The 21,908-nt window shown below is 35.3% G+C and overlaps 1 protein-coding gene across 6 annotated transcripts in view; it reads left to right on the top strand.

Annotated features, from left to right (window-relative positions):
- The window catches only part of MARK1 (microtubule affinity regulating kinase 1), a 63,004-nt gene that overhangs the window by 30,248 nt on the left and 10,848 nt on the right, over positions 1 to 21,908 (top strand). For 3 of the 6 annotated variants that reach the window (XM_087717815.1, XM_087717818.1, XM_087717814.1), the window contains exons 4-14: positions 2,493 to 2,541; positions 4,140 to 4,205; positions 5,787 to 5,857; positions 7,584 to 7,640; positions 9,017 to 9,253; positions 9,342 to 9,461; positions 10,067 to 10,166; positions 10,862 to 10,974; positions 17,402 to 17,576; positions 19,547 to 19,740; positions 21,367 to 21,467. In XM_087717815.1, coding sequence (XP_087573941.1) covers positions 2,493 to 2,541; positions 4,140 to 4,205; positions 5,787 to 5,857; positions 7,584 to 7,640; positions 9,017 to 9,253; positions 9,342 to 9,461; positions 10,067 to 10,166; positions 10,862 to 10,974; positions 17,402 to 17,576; positions 19,547 to 19,740; positions 21,367 to 21,467 — 1,283 coding nt within the window. The remainder of the gene's footprint in view (positions 1 to 2,492; positions 2,542 to 4,139; positions 4,206 to 5,786; positions 5,858 to 7,583; positions 7,641 to 9,016; positions 9,254 to 9,341; positions 9,462 to 10,066; positions 10,167 to 10,861; positions 10,975 to 17,401; positions 17,577 to 19,546; positions 19,741 to 21,366; positions 21,468 to 21,908) is intronic. The other 3 variants (XM_087717820.1, XM_087717817.1, XM_087717816.1) reach the window with 1 other exon arrangement.

Consider the following 21,908-nt stretch of genomic DNA (forward strand, 5'->3'; position numbering starts at 1 on the left):
TTAGGTTGAAAATGACAGCTACAATACATCCTGATTTAATATGGGAATAGATGATAATAACTAGTTGGCTTAATCTGGGAGAAGGAGAGGCAGTACAGGTGGAATAGAATATATCTTTATTACGATCAAAGATCAGCAATAGACATCACTTTTTACAATATATTAAAAAAAAAGTATTGACATTGAAAGTGGATAATAACATCCCTGTTAAGAAAATACATGTTTTCAAACTGTTCGGCCCACTCCCTGGTTTATGTGGGTGAAAAGCCAATAAGTATGTGAGTAAATATAATGTTCCAAAAATTGTTAGAGATATCTCCAAATAATAACCAATTTTTTTCTTGTGGACATTGCAGCAACACAGAATGTTGCCATTGCATGCATGGTAAACAGGTTTTAGTCCTGGAGGAGAAAGCCTACATAAAAATTGTCTGCCCTCCCTGGCAATCTCTCTAGTAAGGGGAGAATGTATGCAGCCTTATGAACTCTGTACAGCTCACGGTACAATAAAACATGTGAGATATCTTCAACTTCTCCCTTACCACATATGCATACCTTTTCTGCTATTAGTGTTCTCTATACCTGCCCTGGAGGAGTGCTGAAGGGAGAATGTTAAATCTAGCTCTGAAGAAAGCTATTTATTCTTTGTTTTGGGAAGATCAGATCATTTAGATATCTTGCCAATTCCCACACACCCTGTTTGATTCCATCCCTAAGATGGAGAGGCAATCTGTTTAGTTCTTCTTGAAACTCCATGTCCTTCATTCTATTGATTACTACTTGCTTTGCTTGGTCAAAGCCTAGGGACATTAAGAATACTGATGAGAGCCTGTAAAAGCCCAGCTTGCTATCTATTGCCTGTTTCCAGGAGGAGGGGAAGTTGTCAGTCAATACTAGCGGGGGAGCAAAGTCAAAAGAGAACTCAGCCTAGAATTATTATGTGGCCACAAACACTCCAGTCCCCTTGGAGTTCCACTAACACTTATCGGTTTACTACTGAGTTTTAGTTAATAGTCTTGAGTATAGGTTTGAGCAATAAATCCTCTGACCTGGAACTTAAGTGTTATTCCAATTTGATGTACTTGATACTCACCTTCTAAAACTGAACTATTTTGGAGAATTCTCTCTGCTTCTATTGAGTAACTTAACAACAGGTTCATCTGAGGTTCAAGACATGACTTCAATCTTGTGAGGTGGGTTGGACTGAGAGAGTAAATAGCCCACTTAGCTGACTTTTATGGCTAAGGCTGGACTGGAACTCACAGTCTCAACCTTTGTAGCCTGGTGCCTTAAACCACTAGACCAAACTGGCTCTCTAATTTTTTTAAAAGTATATTAATTGAAAAGAGTGTTTAATGGTCTGCTTGCTAAGGTACATTTGACAAGAAATGTAAGCAATAGTTAATGCTTTGCTGATGTAAGCTGTGAATAATGTCAGTCTCAAAATGTCGATCTGGTGTACAACTTCTCCTATAATGAAAATATTATCCTTAAAAAATGCAGTTATTATCAGAAATATTATCTTCAAATCCTAGCATTTAGCTAGGCCACTATTCGGTTGGAAGTGAGCTATCAAATCCAAACATAATCATGGCAGTTATTTCTCAGAATATGGCTTGAAATAGTTTCTTACTAGTAAGCTGTTATATAGTGCACTGCAACCATTTGAATACATTTGTTTGGCAATTTTTGTGGGCATGTCTGCCATGTGATGATCATATAAAGAGCAAACATACAATAAAATTTACATGTTAATTTAGTTTTTTTATTAGTCATCTCACAAATCCTCTTGTTTAATCTAAATTAACCTTTTATTAAAGTAGCATGAATAAATCCTTTACCAGGTCCTTGAACTGGTTGATATAATGTCAGTTAACTTTTTTTTTAAGATAAAACTTAAAAATTCAAAGTTTCAATTGTTCGACATCAAACTGTTTCCATGTTAATTTATATTTGCACAATATTGATCTTGCTTTGTTGGTTTGATATACTGCTGCTTTACTATAGTATTAAAATGTTTCTGCAATAAATAATAATTTTGTGTAGCCTAAAAAAAGCATTTCTTCAGATCTTTCTCTTGATTTTCTTATTATTGTGTTTTTCATATGAATGGTATAAAACCAATCTGAAAAACTGATAAGATCAGTTCCCTGTTAAACCTCAGAAAGTAGTTGAGTGTGGAAGGAAATTTTAGAAAGTCATGTACATTTGTATTAATTATAACTCAGACCTGAAAGGATATTGGCAGTAAAGCTAAGAATCCATTGAAATCAGTGTGAAAAGTTAGAGATCATTAAAGGTAAATCCAATTGATTGCACTGAGAATTAAACAATTTATTTAAGATCTTGTTCTTTACTTGTATAGGAACAACTTGCTATTGCAACAGTATACTAACCTTTAAACCAAACTCCTAAATATATATTCTTTTAATATTTATATAATTTATTAAAATTATATAAAAATTATTCAGATACATGGGTTTTTTTAACAGCTGTTTCGAGAAGTACGAATAATGAAAATACTGAATCATCCGAATATAGGTAGGAACCTTCAGTTTATTTTTTATAAATTATATTTGAACTTTAGAAAACCTTTGGGGAAAAATAGTTACTACTTAGTTTAATGAACATTATTATATACAATTTCTAAATTTTTAATAAATATTGCTTTTGGCTTTTAAAGAATTCATGCTTTCCTAAATAAAGCAAGCTTAATATTTCTTATGGAAAATAGCTACTTAATTGTAAGTACAATAGTAAGGATGCAGATTGTTTCATTGATTTCTGGACAGGCAGTGAATTTTCTAATTGGCTTTTCAGCTTTGCCATAGCAGAATCATAGTCTAAAAATCTAGCTTTGGAATTCCCTTAAATAATCAACCTTTTATGTCATTACATAGTAAAGTCTAGATTATTTCCTTGAAAGAAGCCTTTAAAAAAAAAAAACGAAGATTCTTGTTATATTTGATTTAAACGCTTCTCTGTCCCAGCTTTTTGCCTTCAAAAATGTCTTCTTGCCAATGTAATTGGCAAAGTCTTAATATCCAGCATACCAATTTAGAAACAGATAAAGTATAAAAGCTTGGCCCTAGTCTATGTTCTGCCCCTTTTGGCCTTGAAAGTTTCTCTCTGCTTAGCACTGAAAAGAAACTGATTACAATACTATAATTCAAATTCTCATTGTGAAAACATCTATAATCAGGATTGCAATATTGGGCTGATTAGCATAGTAGTTAAAATAATACAGTAAGCTGTGAATCAGGAATTCCTGGTTCAATTTTTGCTGCTGTGAATTCACTAGCAATTTTAGGAAGCCATTTTCTCAGATTCAGTCTTCCCCACCCAAACATAAATACATGGCAAAGGTAATGCATTCCTATATTTCACCTTCTGGGATTGCTGCAAGAATTACAATGAAATAATGCATGCAATATGCTATGAATATTTATAAGCACCATATGCTATTATTTATTATTAATTTATGAAAATGTGATAATAGTTTTATCAAAATAGACACTAAAGATTTATTTTAGTGCAAATCGGTACCACTTCATAATGAACGTGTGTAACTTTCCCTTTCTGGTTTAGTTTCTCCCATCTTTAAAGACTGACTATGTGATGGCAATTCTTCTGGCTGGTGAGGGGTAGAACAATATTGTTCAAGAGACAAATTATTGTTTCTGAATTGACCAGAGAGCTTGTTTCATACAAGGTATACAGATAGTTGCATAGAGAATACGGACCTCCAGCTCCTGCTTTCATCAGAATAAGCAGGTTTTCTGGATGTTAAAATCTTGTCAACTTAAACTCTTCCATCACCATAGTGATTTTGGGAACATATCCCAGGGCGTTGTTCTTTTGGTTCTTAACAGTTCCTGCTGTCTCCTTTGGGAAACTCTTTTCTTCTTCAGGGGAATCAAAACAGGAACCATTCTGATCCAACTTAGTTCTAGCAGAATAGTAAATGGTTTTGATTTCAAGAACCACATCTGTAGAACCAAACTATGATTTCAGCATGCATTACTTCATATATGTGATGTGGATAAGATACATCAATTTAGAAATAAAGTATTTAGCTTTATTTTAATTATTCTTCGTTGCTTATGGTTAGGCAATTTATTACCATTTTTATCTTACAGTTAAACTATTTGAAGTTATTGAAACAGAGAAAACATTATATTTAATAATGGAATATGCTAGTGGAGGTAAGTTAATGTTCTGTTCTACTTCTAATGTGTGGAATAGGTAATGTGGATATTAGAAAGTGAGGATGGAGAATTATGATTTTTTTTTTGAACTTATTTCCACTTCATGGAAACCATAGCTGAGCTGGAAGTTAAGGTTAGGGTTAGCTGAAGTTACTATTTTTTTGGCTATTGTTGATGAAAGCTTTTTTATGTTTGTGTCTCTTAGAAACACAAGCTGAGCTACAACCTAGTTTTCAATAGATAATGTAATGAATCCCATTTCAGGCTTTAACTGAGGCCTCCTCTGATATTAGACTTTTCACAAAAAACTTTATTCCTACAGAAGTTTAGTTTATGAGAGGGAAGAATACTATCCTTACCTTTTCCCTTAAGTATAATATTAAAATATAATACAAATACAAATGATGCCCTCGACGTGATGTCCCGATGCCTGGAGGCTGTGAAGATCTGGATGGGGAGGAACAGGCTCAAGCTCAATCCCTCCAAGACTGTGGTTTCCGTCATCCCAATTTGTGCATCTTGTTCCATCTTTGATGATAGGGGGAGAAACTTTACCCCCCTCAGAGAGGGCCTGCAATCTGGGAGTTCTCCTGGATACGCGGCTTAGTTTAGAAGAACACCTCACGGCGGTGACCAGGGGGACCTTTTACCAGGTTCACCTGATACGTCAGTTGTGCCCCTTTCTGGATCGGGATGCTCTGTGCACAGTCACTCATGCCTCGTCCTTTCTCGCCTGAACTACTTTAATGCTCTCTACATGGGGCTGCCCTTGAAGAGCACCCGGAGGCTTCAAGTGGTCCAGAATGTGGCTGTGCGGGTTATCATGGGGGTACCTAGATGCTCCCATGTTACGCCCCTTTTAGGCAGCCTGCACAGGTTGCCGGTTGTCTTCTGGGTGCGATTCAAGGTACTAATTATGACCTTTAAAGAGCTCCATGGCTTAGGCCCAGGATACCTGCGAGACCATCTACTGCCACCAGTAGCATCCCACCATCCAGTGAGATCCCACAGAGTTGGCCTCCTCAGGGTGCCATCGGCCAGACAGTGTTGCCTAGCGACCCCAGGGGGAGAGCCTTGTCTGTGGGAGCACATTCCCTCTGGAATGAACTGGCCCCAGAGCTTCGCATAATCCCCGACCTCCAGTCCTTCCAACGTACCCTAAAAAGTTGGCTTTTCCAGCAAGCCGGCCTGGCCTGAATAGAATAAAATATAGGATTAATTTGGTTGTTAATTTTAATTTAATTTTTAAATTTTTATTGTAAATATCAATTGGGGTTTTTTTGGATACTTTATTTAATGTCCCTTTTAATTTTTGTAATATGTGTTTTCTTTTATGTTGTACGCCGCCCTGAGTCCTTGGGAGAAGGGCGGCATATAAATCCAATAAACCTAAACCTAAACAAATCTGAATACAAATTTTATTTTGTTATAGGAAGCAGACTCATGGGTTTTCTCTATGACTCAATATATAATGGGGAAAGTATTATGTTTTAAAGTTAATGTAACTATTTGTAAAACTTAAAAAGCACAGAAGACATTTTTCAGTCATATAGTGTGATAATGTTAAATTTCTTCTAGGAGAAGTATTTGACTACTTGGTTGCACATGGAAGAATGAAAGAGAAAGAGGCCCGTGCAAAATTTAGGCAGGTATGAAATAAATAAAAACATACATACTTTCAAATAAAAATAAGCTTGGTTTTTAGTCCCAAATGGAATTTCAGGTGGTAAAACTTTTTTTTTCCCAAAAAGAACTTTCAGATCAATTTATCTTTAAAGTAAATATTAATGTTTTGCAGATTTCAAAAATATCTAATAAACGAGAAATTAATTTATCTTTTTAAAAGATTGCACCATTTTCTATTATGCTGTGAATCTTGGAAACCTTAGAAAATGAATAGATAATTATAATTTAATAAATTATATTTATAAAAGAAGTAGAAAGAAAAAGAGATCAAGCCATGTTTGTTAGCATGCTTACATGCTGTAGTATCAATTCCTTTTTCTACCCTCCTGTCTTCACCCAACATCTGAACCCTACTCCTAACCCCCTTGAATGGGTAGATTATTAATGTATTATTGCCATTGTACAAAAATCTTTCTCAGGTTTGTACCCACTACTAAACTCCTGGTCCTTTCAACCACAATCTTCAGAAAATGTGTGACGAAATGATTCATCCCCAAAAATGCAATAAAACCAATTTTTTATAAAAGGGAGCCCCTGAGTATCAATATATTACACATGGCAGCAGAATGAGGACTTTCTCAAGCAGCCAGTTTGGAACAGGAAAAATCAAGTCAGGAATGGCTTCTAGGAGGCCAGTGAATCTTTGGCAGCTTCCTGCAGTTGGCTCTCAGTATGCCTTTCCTAATCAACATTTTAATATAGTTCATAGTGATTTGGTAATCGTATATATGGCTATCACATAATGTGGATAACATTAAGTGCCAGACAAGAATGGATGTGCCTGTGGATGTAGATGTATTTATGTGGATAACAATAAATAATATTAACACTTGAATGGGAGGAGTGTATTTTTGGCCTTGAGATTTTTGGGGAAATCTCTTGCCTCTTTAAATCCCTTTGGCCCGACTTTGAGATTGGTTGAAATACTTGCTTAAAGTACTGTACAAATTATGCTTGTGTAGTTTTTGGTGTATCATGTTGCCTTCTTTAGGGAAGCCACAGTTGTACCAAAAGATCATTTTCCTCCTTCAGTGGCAATTCATTGCATTTCTATGCTTGAGTCTAGAGCAAAGAAGAGGTTTCAGCCCCACTGCTGTTTACCTGCATTAAAGTATTAGCATAATGATTGAAATATTAAAACTACAGTTTTAATATAGAAAATATATTAATTGACATTATTTGAATTTCAAAAACTAATAAGGCATAATAATTCTGGTTAAAGTAATGCATTCCAAAACATGGAAACTAGTGACAACTAAGACAATTGAATCTGAATCATTATGATATAAAAGCCACTGACTAAAACCTCTTCTCTGCCTAGAATTCGTTAACCATGATGGGTATCTGGATGAGGAATCATTGTACTGACCTGCAGCTTCTGTGTTGCCCAAGCCAACTCTAAGGTTAATGTTAATTGTGATTTGATAAAGCAGTCCAATATTAGAAAGCCACAATTTCAAAAGTTGGACACTGAATGTAGCCATTAAATGATTAATAAGCCATTTTTATTTTTCCTACCAGTCTCCCTATCACAGTTGACATTATATTACAATACATATAGACATATTGTGAGAATTATATGAAATTACTAGTGCAGATTAATTTGAATGCATTACAACGATACAGATACAATTATTGTTAGGATTGTCCTTATATGTTATTTTACTAATAAGGACAATGATATTTCAGATTGTGTCTGCTGTGCAGTACTGTCATCAAAAGTGCATTGTTCATCGTGATCTCAAGGTATGTTAATTTTTCTCTTTAAGAATTGAAACTTTTGTAGAGCAAAATAAATTTGTGAACATTTTAGAGCTCGATTTAGATTTTCCAAATGGTCTTCATCTTACATCTCTTAAAAAAACAATACTTATTATTTGAACGTATGCTTCTGTAGGGAAAAGTATATGTTATATGTAACAAATTTAATGTTGACTTTAAGGAAATGCTTTTTTCTCTATTTATTCTGTAATGGTTATATAATGCCCCTTTCTTGCTTATAGTAGGTGTTTCATGCACTTTTTAATTATGAGCCCCAACCTGTATCTAGTTTCCCCATGTATACTTTAATTATATTAATTTTTATGCCTCTCAAGTCCCTCTTTCATTGTCACTCAAATAGCTTCCTTTAGTTAAAGGTCTTTCTCATGCTTATAGCTTCTTTAGGTCATTATTTAGTATGTGTGTGGAAAGTAACATGATTGTTAAGCGAATCTGGTTTCCCCATTGACTTTGCTTGTAAGAAGGTCACAAAAGATGACCTTATGACTCCAGGACATCACAACTGTCATAAATATGACTCAGTTGTCCAGATTTGAAGCTTGATCATGAGATCATGGGAATGAATGCTGCAATGATTGTAAGTGTGCAAAAATGGTCAAAAGTAACTTTTTCCAGTACCATGGTAACTTAGAACAGTCACTGAACAAACTTTAGAAGGTCAAGGACTACCTATATTCTTAGTTTTTAAGCAAAAAAGCAATCTAATAAGTATCATGCCCTAATTAAATAATTGAAATAATTAATTTAGAAAATATCACATTAGAAGAGTTGATATTTTTAATAGTAAAAGAAGCAAACCTTTGGAACTAATAGTTCTTAGATGGTATAAATCTTTAAAAGAAGATTCAGATACACCTGTTTCTGTTATGTGTGTACATGTCTCCTTCGATTAGAAATAGGGAGAACAAAAATACTGATCTTTATTTTTGTTTCTAAATACCACACTGTTTTATGTTTTTATTCAACTATATGCTGACTCTGTAACTGCTTAGAGAGTGCTGTAAAGCATTATGAAGCTGTATATAAGTCTAAGTGCTATTGTTACTTCTCTAGAATGCACAATAATTTTGAAAAAGGGAAAGCTATTAATTATAATACTTTTCACAAATCTCACTGATGTCAGTTTGATATAAGGTTGCAATCAAGTTGGCAGCTTAGAAATACCAGAAAAGAGGAAAACAGCACATAATTGAATTTATTATTTGAAGTAAGGACATTTGACATTCTAAATGTTTTACATTATCATGGAACACACTGTTCTTTAGATTAAATAGTTCTACTATTGATGGTATAAAAACATTTTAAACGTAGCTATGCATTTGATTTCCCCCCCTTTGTAGGCAGAAAACCTTCTTCTTGATGGAGACATGAACATTAAAATTGCAGATTTTGGTTTTAGCAATGAATTTACTATAGGCAACAAACTGGACACTTTTTGTGGAAGTCCTCCGTATGCTGCCCCAGAACTCTTTCAGGGAAAGAAATATGATGGTCCAGAAGTAGATGTTTGGAGTCTTGGAGTCATTCTTTACACTCTTGTCAGTGGATCATTGCCTTTTGATGGTCAGAACTTAAAGGTAGAAATAATATCTGAAATTACTAAAGTCTGGTTTTTGAATTTTTGCCTTAGTATTTAATTTATTTTCTTTATTTGGCTTTCAAAAGGAATTGCGAGAACGAGTATTGCGTGGAAAGTATCGCATACCATTCTATATGTCCACAGACTGTGAAAATCTACTGAAAAAACTACTTGTGTTGAATCCAATTAAGAGAGGAAGCTTAGAAGTAAGTTCTCTGAATATTTTCTTGTTTATTAATCCGAGTCAGTGGAATAAGTTAAACCCCAGGGGGATTTAAAACTGGTCCTGTAATTCTTCCTGAGACCCTAACCTAAATGTATTAGTCTTTTGGCCCAAAAACTATGCCTGGCCTTTAAGTAATATTGGGGAGATTGTACTCCAAAACATGGATGGAATCAGCATAGTAATTAAATTGGATTTAATTAACTTAAACATAATTACAGTTTGTGTTAATTAAATACTTATAATATAACTATTCTTCATTAACTATTCTTAATAATTTATTTGACTCACAATAAAAATTACAGTGAATGGCAACTTTTGGAGAAGTTCTGACTTGTGCGTATATGGCAGCAATTTAGAAAGACCTATTTTAAAAACACAGTACTATATGTCGTCAGACTTCAAATGTTTTGGATAAGAATGTTCATCCTGGTGAACAGTTGTCTCTGATTGAATTGAATCTGATAAAATTAGGAAATTTAAAAGCTGACTAATTTTAAGTAAAACATTGGGCCTGTTTTCCCCAAAGGTTTCCCTTTTCTAAATAATTCAATGTAATTCAATTTTTCCATTTTGTTTATTTTCAAGCAAATTATGAAGGACCGGTGGATGAATGTTGGTCATGAAGAAGAAGAATTAAAGCCATACACTGAACCTGAACCAGATTTTAATGACACTAAACGAATAGGTAACAGTTTTAATCTAACTATTCATTGCTTTTTAGATTCTTCAAATATTACCTACAGTATTTCTGTCCTATCTGATTATATGTCAGATGTGATTGGAGCTAATTCATATGTCTTGCTCGAGTCTCCAGAATACCATTTTTACTCTAAATTCTTCATTCTCCACTCACGTTTCATAGAAAACATGGTTTGCATTTTCCTTTCTTATTACAGTGGCAAACACATATTTGAAATATGATCTTGAATGGTAATTCAGGGGAGAAATACTTCTGTGTTCAGCTATACTTTGTGCTAAAAAAGAAATGTAAATTGGCTTTTGCGGCTAGGATCCATCATATAGAGGACATCAATATCCTTTCATTTTCTTTTCTATTTTTTATAGTTCTTAATTCTATGAAGATTTAGGTTTGGCAATAACATTTCATAAAACATGGGAGAAATTATGAATTGGCTGACAGGTTAGATTTTTTTTTTTAAGATATGTGACCTATGAAGTTCTGAAACATGTTGCTAGACAACTAAATGTAAAATACAAATATTTTAAATAAATAAAATAGAAAATTATCTATAATTACTTCTGAGATATTCCCAGAATTATTACTGGTTTGGACGAAAAGAGTATATTAGAAAATGCCCTGATGTTAGCCTAAATATTTCAGATAGTCTTATCAAAAATAAATTCTGTTTTTTCCCCTAGATTTAATGGTCACTATGGGTTTTGCAAGAGATGAAATTCATGACTCCTTAATAAACCAAAAATATGATGAAGTAATGGCTACATATTTGCTTCTAGGGAGAAAACCACCTGAGGTAATTTACCATTATTTATTTTTATTTTTACCTTTATTTTAAATTGTTTTGCATTTCTAATTCAAGGAGAGAGAACATATTACCTAGGTTTGTACAAACCTTTAAGAGGGACACCTTGTGAAATGTTTTAAAGTACCTCCTCTTGGCATATTAAGGGAACTATCTCACATAGCTGCTTCAAAGGCTGTTCCGGGCCCCATGGATGTCTGGGTATGTCCATACATAGACAAACATTCTGCTTCATTTTTAGGAAAATAAAGGGTTTGTGCATATAAATGTGCAGACAGCCAGCGATTGCCTTGGAAATAGCATAAAAAGCTTGTGATTTTTCCTTTTCCACCTGTGCCTCCTTTTATTTATGCCATAAGAAAATGACTGGCCCCAAATTACTCTATTACCCTGTCTGCAGCTCTTGCTCATTCTCCCAAGTCTTTCAAACAATGTGGTTACTTGAGAACTTTGTATTACCCTAATCTCCCCATAGCATTTACTATCAAGCAAAAAAACCTCTTTGAAACTCACAAGGTGAGAATTTATACATTAGCATTTTTTAAAAATGTTTGCCTAATCTATGCATGTAATAGAATGAGATGAGGGGAGGGGACTCAAGTTGATAAACAGTGAATGCTTTGGGGGTTTCAATAGAGCCTAGGGTCATTATCACTGCTGCAACAATCATTAGGACTTTAAATGTTTTTCTGGCTTTAATAATTTGGGCTCTAGGCTTAATATCTGATTATCAGAAACATGATTGTGATACCTCGAATTCAGTCTATTGAACACCATTAATATGCTACCAAGGTGGGAAAATACTAGAAAGCATTTGCAGAAATTCGTCTTGTTTTCTTAATCTACCCATGTACTCTAAGGAATATTCTCTAACACCAGAGTTCAAAAGCAACAATATACCTATCCTGCTTCTTCAAATCCAATTTTCACTTCTATAGGGTGTCACAGGGAATGTGATGGTTAGTATAATTCTGATATCTTTGTGTATGCTTATAGCAGTTGAATATCTTTTCAAAGCTTTCATGGATATTTGACTGTGTATTTCTTGACTCCTTGTTCCTGTATTGTTAACGGTTAATCCTAAAAGGGAGACAGACAGAGTTGGAAGGGACCTTGGAGGTCTTCTAGTCCAATCTCCTGCTCAAGCAGGAAACTGAATTGAATTGAATTGAATTGAATTTATTGCATTTATATGCCACCCTTTTCCCCGAAGGGGACTCAGGGCAGCTCACAATCCAAGTCAGGGAAGGGGGTACAGATAAGGGATAAAAAAGACAAACAGAACAATACACAATTTAAAAGCACACAACAACCATACCATTCGGGGGGGGGGGCAAAAGCTCTTTAGCCCCAGGCCTGTCGGAACAGCCAGGTTTAAAGGGCTTTGCGGAAGGCCTGGAGGGTGGTGAGGGTTCGAATCTCCATGGGGAGCTCGTTCCAGAGGGTCGGAGCAGCCACAGAGAAGGCTCTCCTCCGGGTAGTCGCCAGTCGGCATTGGCCGGCGGATGGAATTCGGAGGAGGCCTAATCTGTGGGATCTAATCGGTCTATTGGAGGTAATTGGCAGCAGGCGGTCTCTCAAGTACCCAGGCCCAATACCATGAAGGGCTTTATAAGTGACGACTAGCGCCTTGAAGCGTATCCGAAGACCAATAGGCAGCCAGTGCAGCTCGCGGAGGATAGGTGTTACGTGGGTGAACCGAGGTGCACCCACGATCACTCGCGCGGCTGCATTCTGGTCAAGCTGAAGTCTCTGAATGCTCTTCAAGGGCTGCCCCATGTAGAGCACGTTGCAGTAGTCCAGTCTAGAGGTCACAAGGGCACGAGTGACTGTTGTGAGGGCCTCCCGGTTCAGGTAGGGACGCAACTGGTGCACCAGGCGAACCTGGGCAAATGCCCCCCTGGCACAGCCTACAAGTAGTGTTCGAAAGTCAGCTGTGGGACCAGGAGGACTCCCAAATTGCGAACCCTGTCTGAGGGGCGTACTGTTTGACCCCCCAGCCTGAGAGATGGAAAACTTGGCCATACCATATACAATTTCAGACAAATGGTGATCTAATCTCTTCTTAAACAACCTCCAGTGTTGGAGCACCCACAACTTTTGGAAGAAAGTTGTTCCACTGATTAAATGTTCTGTCAGGAAATTTCTCCTTAGTTCTAGGTTGGATGTTCTCTCCTTGATTAGTTTCCATCCAAAGACGATATGCAGCACTTTGATATCTTCATTGCCAATTCTGAAGCTGGTTGTTCTAGCTGTTAACATTAGTTTGGCTTTGTTATATTCAATTTTACTTCAATTTTTTCACTTTCATCTTTACCTTTACAGATTTGCAGTTTGCAGAGCCTTTGCATTTTCAACCATCAGGGTAGTGTCATCAGCATAGAGCAGGTTATCGATGTTTCTCCCTCCCTTCATCTTCTTCCAGTACAGCTTTCCTTAATATATATTCAGCATATAAATAAATAAGGGGAAAGTGCAGCCTTGTACTCTGGTCTGTTTCACTTAATTCTGTCCACACTATGGCTTCTCATGAGGACAATGATATGTTCTGGGATTCTAGCTTGAACATCTGAGATTTCTTTCTTTTTTTTTTTCACGTAGAGCTCTAATTTCCATTGGATGATCTTAAGCATTATTTTCCTAGCATTTCCTAGCAATTAAAGTTGTTGTATGATATATAAACAAAGATTCTCAGGTAGAGTTATCCAGGTTGAGTCATGGCAATTATATTTATGATGGTTGAAGTGTCCTAGAGTCATGTGATCCCCTTTTATAACTTTGTGACAAGCAAAGTCCATGGGGAAGCCAAATTCACTTAACAACTGGAGGAAGAAAGGTCATAAAATGGAACAAAGCTCACTTAATAACCATCTTGCTTAGGAACGGAAATTTTGAGTTCAGTTGTGATTATAAGTAAAGAACTACTTGAATATATAAACCAATGACAGGCACATCCTTATGATTGCAACTCTTCTTTAAATTTAAGATTAGATTCACTTTGAATGAAAGCTATTATCTGACCATAAGTCCACCAATCTGGGCTCACTATTGTTTCTTTTTTGAAAAAGGCTTCCTGAAATGTCACTCAAGAGATACCTTTCTAGAGAATCTTGATTTATATTTATCTCAAAATCTTAGGATATAAATTTCTCTTGATTTCTATGTCCATCATCTTCTTACCCTCCCTGATATCTATTCAAATCTTCCAGCACTAATGTAAACAACAATGAGATAAAGGACATTTTGTCTTGTACCCTTTTGAATTTCACATGGTTTACTGAACTCTTCATTAATTATAATGTTTCCATGCTGTGATAAGTATATCATTTTGACTTCTGGGATAAATTTCTCTCTCCAAAATCCATGTATGATTGAGCTTTTCCAAGCATCGAGACATTGTTCTCTAGATTTCTTAGCATACCTTGTTTACAACCATTACTGTGTCTCTGTTACTTGCCATTATTTCAGTGATATTCAGTCAGTTCCTATAGGCTTCCAACTCAGTAATGACCAGAGTGCTTGTCTAATTTCATTTCCTGGCACTAGAAGTTCTTGTAAGTAGGGAATATCTTTTAAGGTATGTTGGATGTTGACATCTCTACTGCACAGTATTTCAGTATATACTTCATCTTTCTTTAAGTTTGAATCAGTTACTAATTCTTGAAAATCCTTGATTAAATTAATTCAAGGTTGAAATAATTTTGAGATCATTATTACTGTATACATAACATTAAAAATAACAGCCAGTGGCATAGCAATTTTTCAGACATGGAAATGTTTTACAAGTTGACATTTAGAGCAGTGATGGCAAATCTAATACATGTGTGTTAAAGATGACAAGCCATGATGTTTCAGGTGACTCGGCAGCATTCACCAATACCAAACAACAATTATTTTTAAAAGCAGCCCTGTTATTATGCAAGAATGGTGTGTATCCTCGCACAGCCTCTAGAAGTCTTGCAAGAGAGCCATACTATCACATTGCCTCTGTAGCCTCTAAAAACCAGTGCAAAAAAGGAGTGTGTTTTTGTGCAATTTTTGAAGGCTACTGAGATTGTGCAATAATGGGGTTTGCTTTCATGTGGCCTTCAGAACCTCTTCAAGGTTTTCAGTCTTGAAGCAGCTTCAGAGAATGCTCTTCCGCAGCCTCTGAAAACTGTGTAAAAGGACATCCCACCCTTGTGCAATTTTCAGAGGCTCTGAAGGCCATGGGAGAGCACAGCCTTGGGTAAGCAGCTGGTGCTGTCTACAGAAACACAACACTGCCTGAAGATAAGCAGTGCATGGCAGATCCTGGGGATCATGCACATGATTGGCCTGTATTTTTTTTAAAAAATGAAAATGTACAGAATTATTTTCCTTTTGTTTGGGCTGGGTGGTGGTGGTGATATGCCAGCAGAGTCAAATTGGGCATTTTCTGAATTTTTGATGTGTCAACCCCAAAATAGTCTCTATTATTGATCTAAAATCTTCCTGGGTGTGTGAACTGTAGTTTGCACAGTTAAGGGAGTAGTCCTCCATTTCTTTTGGAGGCTACCATGTCGTGCTTAACCTGCTTAATATCTTAGCATTTCATGGATTTTATCTGATTTAGATAAACATTAAGAGTGTTGCGAGCATTTCATTTATACCCAAATAATAAACTTCTACTCTGTTTGAAAGTTTTCTTCTATAGTGCAAAATGATTAAAAATAAATGTGTTGGTGCTATTTGATTTCTTAAGGTGTTTTATAACACACACACATACACACACACACTTATGTGAATTGAGAAATAAAAGCAAAATATGTTTTTCTTTGTCACAAGCCAGCAATCTTAGAAAACAAGTTGGCAGAGGCTAGCAAACTGGATCAATGGATGCAAGCTTGTGCTTCATAAATCAGGGGTTTGTTTATTAAAGAGTGATCATTCACTATAAGCAAACATGTCTTTCTGTGATTGATCTTCGTTTCGTTTCCTCTATTTGGGGGGGGGGGCTATCGTTGTTGGAGTATAATTAGGAATGGAAAAGCTTTAAAGAATTTTCTTGTCCTTTCTGTAACTGATGTTTATTTATATGTTTACCATCTTTGTAAACTGCTTCAATGGTGAGACTCTGGATAGTTACAGCAAGGCAAGAAACAAGAAAATAATAAAAACAGTAATATTAAACAACCCATATATTGCATATATTAAGGTGACCACCCATAGTCACAGATAATTAGAGGCATTGTAGCACTCAAATGTTTTAATTGCTTTTTGAAAAACCATTTATACATTTCTTTTTATTGCATTTCAGAAAAGGTATAAAAAAACAAAAAAGGGGGAAAGGGAAAATGCAAAATTGGGGGTGCAGTTGATAAGAGAAAGAGTTACAAAAAAGAGTAACTTTCAACTTCCTTCAGTATAGATACAAACAGAAAACAAATTACTAAATTAAATTAAATCTAAATTAAATTATAACCTACAATACTTCTAGAATCAATAAACATATGTAGTCATCAAATCCCAAAGTTAAAATTTCATTTCTTTTCATTTCATATAAAAAGTCCAAGAATTGTTTCCAAGTAGCAATGAAGACCCCAAAAAAATTTTCTCTAATGGAAGCAATCAATTTTGCCATCTCCACCAACTCCATTAGTTTCACCATCCATTATTCCATTGTGGGTCTTTCCATCACGGCACATAAAGAAGAATTGTTGTATTATCACATATAAAAACAAAACTTCATGTTTTCTTTTCAATATGTTTATCCATCAAACAAAAGAAAAAACTTCTGGCTTCATTTTTATATTCAGTGTAAGAATTCTTTGAATTAAAATATATGTCTTATTCCAATAATTCTTAGCTTTCTACATTTCCACAAAATATGATAAAAAGTACCTCAGATTGTTTACATTCCCATCATACATTTGACACTCCTCTATACATCTTTGACAATTTACCAAATGTTAAGTGCCAACTATTCATCATTTTGTAAAAAAATATTTTTCAAATTATAAATCACTGTAAATTTCAATCCTTTATTTCACCTATTTTCCCATTGATCCAACATTGTATTATAACCAAAGCTTTTTCCTCCATTTAATCATAGCAATTGACACATTCAAATTATTTCTTCCACAATAGAATTTTGAGGACAATTGAATCTTCTCTAGAGATAAACAAAAGCCGCCTTCCCATTGCCTTCCTTTGCAGTAGCAAGCTCTTCGCGCCACATTTTACATTTTTTAAATAATAAGAAATCTGGTGGGGGGGGGGAAATCTGCAATCTCCAGCCAAAATTAAGGTCATTTGGTAATAAATGTTGTTCTAATGTGACTTTAGAAGTACTCCTTAATTGTGCTACTTAATTTAATTAAATTTAAGAAAGAAATAGTGTATGTTTTGAGAAAAGAGAGATGATCTTGGTTTCCATATATGTTTTTTATCCTTACAGTGTGATGGGAACGAGTCTCTATCCAGTACTACCTTGAGTCAAAGATCTCGACCTGGAAGTGACCTCAACAACAGCTCTATGCAATCTCCTGCTCATCTGAAGGTCCAACGGAGTATATCAGCCAATCAGAAACAGCGTCGGTTCAGTGAACATGGTGGGGATGGCATTCAACCAAGTAAAGTAGCAGAATATAATTTTAAGTTGTGTTCTCTTTCCTGGGGGCTTGGCAGCAACACCTTCCTGTACATTGCTTAACACATCATGGTGCTTTTATCATGTGAGCTGTCTGTATAAATATAATTTGGGTTACTGAAGAGATGTAGTTTTCATTTGCATTTCTTTTTATGTCTGTAGCTATTTTAACTCTGAAGAAAGCAAATTGTATTTATCATTATTTCTCCTGGCATATATTGTTATAGCTTTTTCAACAGATTTTCAATAATACTCAAACCAGGGGCATTATTAAACTTTTATCTTTCTTTCTGTAAGTGCTTTATGATTGGAATTAAATTTTGGGTTTTGGTTGCTGAAATATCAACCTTTTTTCAGTATTGATTTCTTTAGTGATATGGACTAAATTTTGACTTTCCCTGTCTTCAGTTTGAATATTATTAAAAATTTCTAGGGAGATCTCAAATATGCAGTACATGTAAAGAGACATAGGCTATCATTGAGCTAGAAGAGTTCTACAAGGAAGGAAAAAATTCCCAAAGAGCCCCTTTTCTTTCTGGTTATAGGAAACATTTGAAAACCATTATTCCTGCCAAAGAAAATGTATCCAAATATATTCATTTGCCATATTCACTGCTTTCATTTTGAATCTGTAAGGGTTACTTTCTTACAGAAAAAGTAAATACTTGTTCACATTTGCAAGAAGATTCTGTAATTTTGTATCTCAGGAGATGGTTGAAACATAAAATTTAATAAGCGGTATCAAACTTTGGATGTGCAAATATTTTCTTTCTCTTGCCATGAGAACTGCAGAAAAGAAAAGAAAAAGAGAATAAAGATGGATTAAGGGGTACGAGCATAGGGACATTTATAAATTTGTGAAGCTATTTTAATTTTTAATATTTCAACATAAATATGTTCTAAAACATGATCTGTTTACCAGATAAAGAAAACTCAAACAAATGACTCAAATCCATTAAACTTGTTTATTTATTTATTGAGAAAAATTATTCAAAGCTATATATAGAGCCGAGGTGGCGCAGTGGTTAGGGTGCAGTACTGCAGTACTGCAGGCCACTTCAGCTGACTGTTATCTGCAGTTCAGCGGTTCTAATCTCACCGGCTCAAGGTTGACTCAGCCTTCCATCCTTCCGAGGTGGGTGAAATGAGGACCCCGATTGTTGTTGGGGGCAATATGCTGACTCTGTAAACCGCTTAGAGAGGGCTAAAAGCCCTATGAAGCGGTATATAAGTCTAACTGCTATTGCTATTGCTATATTTGATCTTACTTCTCATATCTGGTAGAATGTGTAATATTCAGACATGCTTGAAATGATACTAGAGGGTGCTAGGTTGAAAATTATTTCCCCTATTAGCTATGTTTATATTAGAGAAGATATATATGAAACAAGCAATGAGTGAGCTCAATCTTTTAAAACATTGGGCTGGAATATGTTTGAATCTGCTGCCCTTAGTCTATCTCATTTTCATTTTTGTGTCATTATGCAATATGATCTGTATTGTTCCATTAAAATTTTGAAATTTAACATGTTTGGAGTGAGTTTATGTTTGGGATCCTTCCAGAACTTTCAAAAATTTAGTTTGTACATAAATATATAAAATTGATAACTAAAGAAATTATTATTATTATTTTGGCATTTTCATGAAAATGGTTGGATATAATTAAAAAATCCCCTTACTGTAAGTCTATAAATGGAGTTACAGCCATTAATATTTTGGGAAGTTTATGTATAAAGGCTAGAGCTTCTCTCGGGGGCAGGGTGCGTCTATAAAATTATTCAAATCAGTAAAAAAATAAATTAAAATTTGCTTTCAAGTAAAATCTGTGTGAAATAGAATAGCTCTTGTCTTATTTATATTAGTTTGCCTCACTTGTATTTCAGTAAATGTGAATACTTATCAAATTGACTGAAGGTGCTACATGATCTCATTGATGTTTTCTTGGTTTCCTAGTTGGCCCATCCATCCCTCCTGCTGTCTCATATTCAAAAAGACCTCAAGCAAACAGTGTGGAGAGTGAATATAAAGAAGAATGGGATAAAGAAATGTCACGGAAATTGAGCAGCACAACAGTTGGATCCAAAAGTGAGGTGACAGCAAGTCCATTGGTAGGTCCCGAAAGGAAAAAATCAACAGTTGTTCCAAGTGTAAGTGAAAATTTTTATTCATTTGTTCTGTAAGATCTCTGTAGCACAGGAGTGTCAAAACTCTTGGCCCGCGGATGTGTCATGTGCTGGTCATGCCCATGTCTGGTTTAGTGAAGGGGGAAATTGTTGAGAATACATCATGTGATGACGTGTTGTCATGGCACCCACGCTGTGGCACATAAGTCTTTATAGTTATTGTTTAATATTTTATGTGAATGGTTTGAGGGTAGCATATAAAATTAAGCAAGACTTTGAAAATCTAAGTAGTAACAATATCTAAGTAGTAAAAATAATTATGTCATTTCGATTATTGAAGGATTTGCTGGCGAACTTAGACCACGCCCATGGAGGAAAAGTTCTATGGTTACTAGTTGGAACTGGATCTTTCATTGTCTTTATTGCTGAAAGTCTCACCTTCCCATCCTTCCTTTTAGCTTCTAAACAACTCTGCAGACTCCTTTATTTTGAATCAAATAAACAATGCCTTATTGCTTTGTATTTGTTAGATAGCATAATTAGGAAGGGGGGGGAAAAACCCAATTCATATAGCAGAACTGAAAGTTTATACTATCATTTCTTGATATTAAAATATCTGCATTGTGATTTATAGCATTATCAGCCATTGTGGTGCCAATTTAAGCTTAAGTGTATTGGAACCACAATAATAAGATAATGCTATAGATTTCAGAAGTACTTATAGCTATGCTTCGTTTGTAGTAATGTGGAACAGTTGATAGCTATAGCAGGATATTGTGTACTGAAATGCTACAGCTGTGACTTAGGCAGGGGACTTAAAAGTGAGCAATCTTTACCTGTGGGCCCTGTTGTGCTCTCTGAGCTTAGTATTTGCCCCCCAGACATTTCATTATCAAACTAGATAACATCATCAATGTTGAAGAGAATGGGCTGCTTTCATTTTATATACTAGTGGTTTGCCCTGTCAGTGTTGGTGAGAGTGGACTTTGTAGTTCCTTGATTAAGCTGTTGTTTTCTGTTAGCTTGTGTTTTTTTTTTTTTTTTTTTGCATTAGGGTAAGTTTATTTCTTGATTGTTGGTCTAGTGTTAATCTTGGTGTTAACATTACATTATAGTGCTTGTGCAGACTTCCACTAACATAACATGACTTCCACTCAGGCCTTTATGCCCAAGGAAAGATATTGGGCCTTTTGTTTAGACCCATTTTTGAACTGGAAAATTTCCCCCTCCTCCCCAGCATAACTACCTAAACCCTGGCCACCAGATCAACTCTCTGCTGTGGTTTGCGCCATCATTTGTGCTGATGTTGCATTCTACTCTGAATAGCTTATATGTAGGGACTAATTAAAAGTGTGAATAGTCATTGAAGCCTATTATTAGGAGATAATTGCAGTTAGTTATTGCCAGAGACCATAAAGAATTTGTATTTCCCTTCAGGACTCTGTTCATCATTACTATCACTTTGCATTTGAAATCTTAATGAGAGTTTGTTCTTTTCATATAATGCCAAAGCTTTTGACTTCTTAAACAGAAGCAAGGGGACATTTCTCTTGTCTGTAAGCATGATAATATACTATAAACTTTGACTTTTCCATCCTGCCATTATTTCACTTTTATTTATGTGTAAATCTGTGTCCACCTCTCCTCTAGAACAATATGTTTTCTGGAACTAGCATGACACGGAGGAACACTTATGTCTGTGAACGTTCTACAGATCGCTATTCTGCCATTCAGAATGGGAAAGACAACAGGTACCAAACCTCATCTCCCCAGAATCAAAGATCTCCTAATTATTCATATTCAACATAATACAGGATGCTTGGAAACAAACCATTTAAGCAGGTTCTGTAGGAAAATGGAAACTAAGAGAAGCCCAATTAGCCTCAAATAGCCTTCTTCTGATGTTACCTCCATTATTCCTGAGCAAAACTAATATTGGAACCCCTTTGGTCTGTGAACTTCTATGTACAACTGCTGCTACATGAGCATTATAAATACATAAGCCATGCATCAATGATTAACACTGTAATGGTGGGCTGTAATTGCTGTTGGTCCCTTTGTTGTCCTTGCTGAAAGCTGTCAACGAAATGCACAGGTCAGCTTGAAAAATTCCAGCAAAAATTAAATTGCTGCTTTTTCAAAACACCCTCCCCTTGATTTATTTACTAAGTTAGCTGGAATGCTAAACCTGC

Source organism: Thamnophis sirtalis, unplaced genomic scaffold, assembly GCF_051295495.1.
Source record: "Thamnophis sirtalis isolate CommonGarterSnake01/CBP01778 unplaced genomic scaffold, rThaSir2_p1.2 scaffold_6, whole genome shotgun sequence".
Lineage (NCBI taxonomy): Eukaryota > Metazoa > Chordata > Lepidosauria > Squamata > Natricidae > Thamnophis > Thamnophis sirtalis.